This window comes from Corvus brachyrhynchos, unplaced genomic scaffold (genome assembly GCF_000691975.1).
Source record: "Corvus brachyrhynchos isolate BGI_N302 unplaced genomic scaffold, ASM69197v1 scaffold830, whole genome shotgun sequence".
NCBI classification, from domain to species: domain Eukaryota; kingdom Metazoa; phylum Chordata; class Aves; order Passeriformes; family Corvidae; genus Corvus; species Corvus brachyrhynchos.
In genome coordinates, this window is record NW_008235721.1 from 161,470 (window position 1) to 165,973 (window position 4,504).

The 4,504-nt window shown below is 57.9% G+C and overlaps 1 protein-coding gene across 1 annotated transcript in view; it reads left to right on the forward strand.

Moving 5' to 3' along the window:
- ATF7 (activating transcription factor 7) overlaps nucleotides 1-4,504 on the forward strand; it is a 33,446-nt gene that overhangs the window by 28,527 nt on the left and 415 nt on the right. The window contains exons 8-10 of the mRNA XM_017729644.1: nucleotides 15-232; nucleotides 1,528-2,129; nucleotides 4,434-4,501. Of these exons, the coding sequence (XP_017585133.1) occupies nucleotides 15-232; nucleotides 1,528-2,129; nucleotides 4,434-4,501 (888 nt within the window). The remainder of the gene's footprint in view (nucleotides 1-14; nucleotides 233-1,527; nucleotides 2,130-4,433; nucleotides 4,502-4,504) is intronic.

Consider the following 4,504-nt stretch of genomic DNA (forward strand, 5'->3'; position numbering starts at 1 on the left):
GGCGCCCCTGGCAGAGGCTGAAGGCCAGCCTGACAGCATCGTCCTCGCTGAACGGCGGCAGCCTCGTGGTGGGCTCAGCCAGCACCATGGTGACCGCGCGGCCGGAGCAGAGCCAGATCCTCGTCCAGCACCCTGACGCCCCCTCCCCGGCCCAGCCACCGGGCCGGTGGCCGCTGCTGCTGCTGCCCCTCCGCGCTGGGCTGGGGTGCTGGGGGTGCTGGGGGTTTCCAGGGCTTGGCAAAGAGGAGGAAAATCTCCCAGCGTCCTTCCTGCTTCGCAGAATGGGTTAAAACCTTGTTTTTCTGGTGCTGCTCCAGCATTGAGGCACTCCCAGCCCACCAGGCACGAACTCCAGCCCCGCGTTCATCTGCCTGACGAGCTCTGCAGTTTGGAAGGAACATTTTCCCTCTCCTCTCCCCGCTCAGCTACGGGGGTTAAGCGCTCCCCTCTCAGGCAATCAGCTCGGCTGGCTCGTGCCAGCCAGCCACACGCCAGCCCTCCATCAGGACGGCCACCTGCTCCGGCACTCGGATGGGCTTCCAGGAGTTTAATCTCCATATGCTGCCCCACAGCCAGAGCTGCCGTGGGGCTGCCGCAGGGCCGGGGCTGCGACCGCCCCCGCAGTTTGTGGGGCCGGGGCTGCCTCGCTCTCAGCCCTTGCTGCTTTTCCTTTGTTCTCCCGAATAAAACTGGGAGGTGTGCGGCCCTACAAAACCTTGTGGTCCCTGTTACCTCCAAGAGCGTGTTTGGTTGAAGGTTTTGAGGGGAAAATTAATTTTTAAAGTAAATTGCCTGCTTAAAATCCAGGGTTTGCTGCGGGAGCTCCTGCCCCGAGAGGTGACGGTGCCTCGTGGTGGAACAAGTTCCACAAGTGGTAGATGTTCTAATCTTTTCTCCTACTCTTAGGAAAACCAGCTGCAGTAGACGTTAAGAGGAGATCACTTAAAGAACCTTGCCCTTTTCAGAAAGCAGGTCTGATGAAATCTCTTTTTGACTTGTGTGAAATTGGATAAGAACAAAGCCAGTGAAAGAATACTCAATGGGAATTCTGAGATGAGTTTGGAGGTGTCTGAGTGAGACTACATCATTATGCCATGCAACAAATATGGAAGAAGCATCTCATTAAAGTACCAATTATTTCACCCATTAGAATGATGCTAATACTCATTATAGTAGACCATTTCGCTGCTCCCTGCCCGGGGCTCAGTGCTGCCTTCCCATCCCGAGGGCTCCAGAAGTTTCCATTTGTCTCCGTGCCGCCCCTGGAGAGGCCGTGAACCCCGGGAGTTTTTCCAGAGTGGGATTTCTTCTCCCTGCTCTCCTCCCTTCACGCTGGGCCTGGCTGGGGGAGCAGGGAGGCTCTGCAGCTGCAGCTCGTGGCCACACTGGTTTTTCCCTGGAGAACTGGGTTTCCCTGGCTCTCCAGGCGTCCCGAGAGGTGCAGCACACCTGGAAATCCAGATTTCACTCCCAGTTCTCCCATTACTGCTCCCGGCACTAGCCCGGGCGGTGACTCAGTCCCTGGAGCTCTGCTGCAGCTCTGACCGTGGTGTTTTCATTCCCTTCCCAGGGCAGTTACAGAAACTGCTTCCTTGGGCAGTTCTGGGATGCAGCTCTCTGGGTTTCAGCTGCTTCCCCATACATTTCAGAGAGAAAATCCGATCAGTTTCTTGGGAAGCAATCCTGGCTCATGGGAGCTCACAGAGCGTGGAAGAGCTGTGATGTCCCCACAGCCTGGGCTGGGCTGGGCTGGCTGGACACTCCCTGTGTCCCACCAGAGCCAGCAGCACTCCAGGTGTCCCTGGGGCAGGTGGCACTGGCAGGACGGCTCAGGAAAAGCTCAGTGACCACAGCCAGGCGCGGGCCGCCGCTGCCACTTCCCCAAATCCCCCAAACCCAGGAACTTGGCTGGATATTCCTGGGCCAGGGGCTCCTTGGGTTGGACACCAGAGTGGGAGCTTGCTGGAAGTGTGAGCGTGGGGCTGCTGTGGGTGACGGGCTCGTGTGTTTGTCCCGTCAGAATGAGGTGACGCTGCTGAGGAACGAGGTGGCCCAGCTGAAGCAGCTGCTGCTGGCCCACAAGGACTGTCCGGTCACGGCCCTGCAGAAGAAGACTCAGGGCTACCTGGGTGAGTGAGGGCTCTGCTGCTGCCTGGAGCCTGGGGCCGCTCTGGGAGGGAGGGAGGGAGGGAGGGAATTGTCCCCTCAGACCGTGTCCCCTCCTGGCTGGCGGCAGGGCTGCCACAGATGCAGGGACAGAGCAGGAGTGCACAGCCCCTGGCTTGGGAGGGACCCACAAGGCCCTCACAGGACACCCCAAAAACCCCACACATCTCCGAGGGCATTTCTGCCCATCCCCTGCTGAGGAGGATCCCCCACATTGTCCTTTTAACCTCAGGGGTGACACTTGCAGTGTGGGCAGAGCCCAGGGCAGAGGGTTTGTGTCCCTCTGCCTCTCCAGGGTGGGATATTGGATGTGGATCCACCTCTCCCTGCTCCCGGCAGCGAGCCAAGCCCTCCCTGATCCCTGTGAAATTCAAAATCTGCTGCTCCACGGCAGAGCCAGAGTCAGGAAAGGCCAGACTCTCTCAGTGACATCGCAGACCTCCACAGCTCATCCTCTGCAATTCCCATCGAGCTGTCTCGGCTCGGAAGTAAAAAAGAGAAAAAAAATCCTCTTTTTTATCTTCTTTTCTTCCCTTCTTTTGTTTTAATGCTCCCGATTTCATTTTAATCAGCCCAGGAGCTGAACACGATCTGGGTCCTCCTGCCCTCCCTGCAGTACCAATTCCAGGCTGTGCTGAGGCTTTGGGAGGACGCTGGAGTCCTCTAGTGTTCCTTGGAATAATGGGAGGAGAGGCAGGGACAGATGAGCTGCGAGAAGGGAAGGGCAAATAGCAAAGAACAAGGGAGAAAAACAAAAAAAATTTTTAAAAAATGAAAATTCAGCGTCCCTGGGGGCTGTGCCTTGATCCCATCTCCGGGTCTCTGGAGCTCTGCCCTGCCTGGTCAGGCACAGGGATGTGCCACTGTCACCCCCTGCAGTGACCTGGAGCCTGGCTGAGGAGCTCCTGGCTGTCCCCACGTCCCCGTGTCCCAGCCCCGCAGTGCCTCCCAGGTTTTCCCTGCTCATCCCAAAGTTCACAATTCCTCTCCCTGTTCCCCACACCGGCAGGAATTCACCACGCATCTGAACGCTGGAAACGACATTTGCCCCCTCCCCTCCGCCCCTTTTTATGGCCAAGATTTGTGGCCGGGCAGGTCCCTGACACAGCCCCAGGGTCCCTGATGGAATTGCAGCAGCCTCCTGGACACTCGGGAGGTTTATTTGCAGCACCTTGTAAATCTCCTGGCTTTGGGCTGCCACAGGAGGATATTGCTCTGCTCGACCTTCTCCAAGCCCAGGCCAAGGTTTTCCCAGGGAAAGGCAGAAGGAAAATGGAGCCTGAGCCCATTTTCCAGTGAGGTGTTAAACCCCAAATCTGATTTTTTTCCCAGTATTAGGGGTTTTATGTGGAAGAAATATCCTAGCTCCTGCTTTATTTTGCTCTTTCAAAGGGAGGTGACCCCGTCCCGCCTGGAATTTCCTCCTGGCACCTGTGGGTGCAGAGGGCTCTGGGTGCCCTCACCAGGTGTTTGAGAGCTCCCAAACTGTCCCCTGGGAGAGGAGCTCTGCCTGGACCTCGGGGGTTGTTTGGGGCAGAAAATCCAAAGCTCTGGAAGCCCCTGAACAAAGGGAGGAGGGGCTTTGCCTTCGTTTGCCCCCTTCAAATTCCCAAAACCACGGAGCCAGCAAAGGGTTGTGATGGGCTCTGACTGATTTTAGTATCTCGGGGAGTAATAAAGAGCAGAGCAGGTGATTTAGATAAAAAATGCCCCCACAAGCCCAGCCCTGGGCCCTGCTGAGGGGATCCTGCTCCCCCTGGCAGGTGGGGAAGGGGCTGCTCAGGCTCGGGGCTCGATGGCCTGGGGGGAAATTAATTCCGGTTAACGAGGAATGGACGGTCTGGGAATGGAGGGTTGGGATGAAGGTTATGGCAGTGCTGCCCTCCTCGGGAAGCTGTGCTGCTTCCTGCTTGGAATTCAGGAGGATTCCACGGCCTGGAATTCAGGAGGATTCGAGGCTGCTTCTCCACGGGATGGGGCCAGCCAGGGTGTCGTTATCTCCCAGCTTTTAATTAGTTCTGTCCCAGTCCTCGCTCGCCTCTGCCAAAGGGGGAGGGGGGGGTCTGATGGGAGCAGTGGGGTTCCATATTCCGTGCCCCAGGCTGGAAAGGGGAGTGTCCAGCCCATTCCTGAGGTGTCCCTGATCCCATCTGGGGCCAGCAGTGTTCCCACCCCAAACCAGCAGCATTCCCACCCCTCCTCTTGCCACCACCCCACACCCTGAGCTGTCCCTAACGCGCTTCTCCTCTCTCCTGTTCCCGGAGCAGAGAGCCCGAAGGAGAGCTCGGAGCCCACGGGCTCGCCCGCGCCGGTCATCCAGCACAGCTCCACCTCGGCC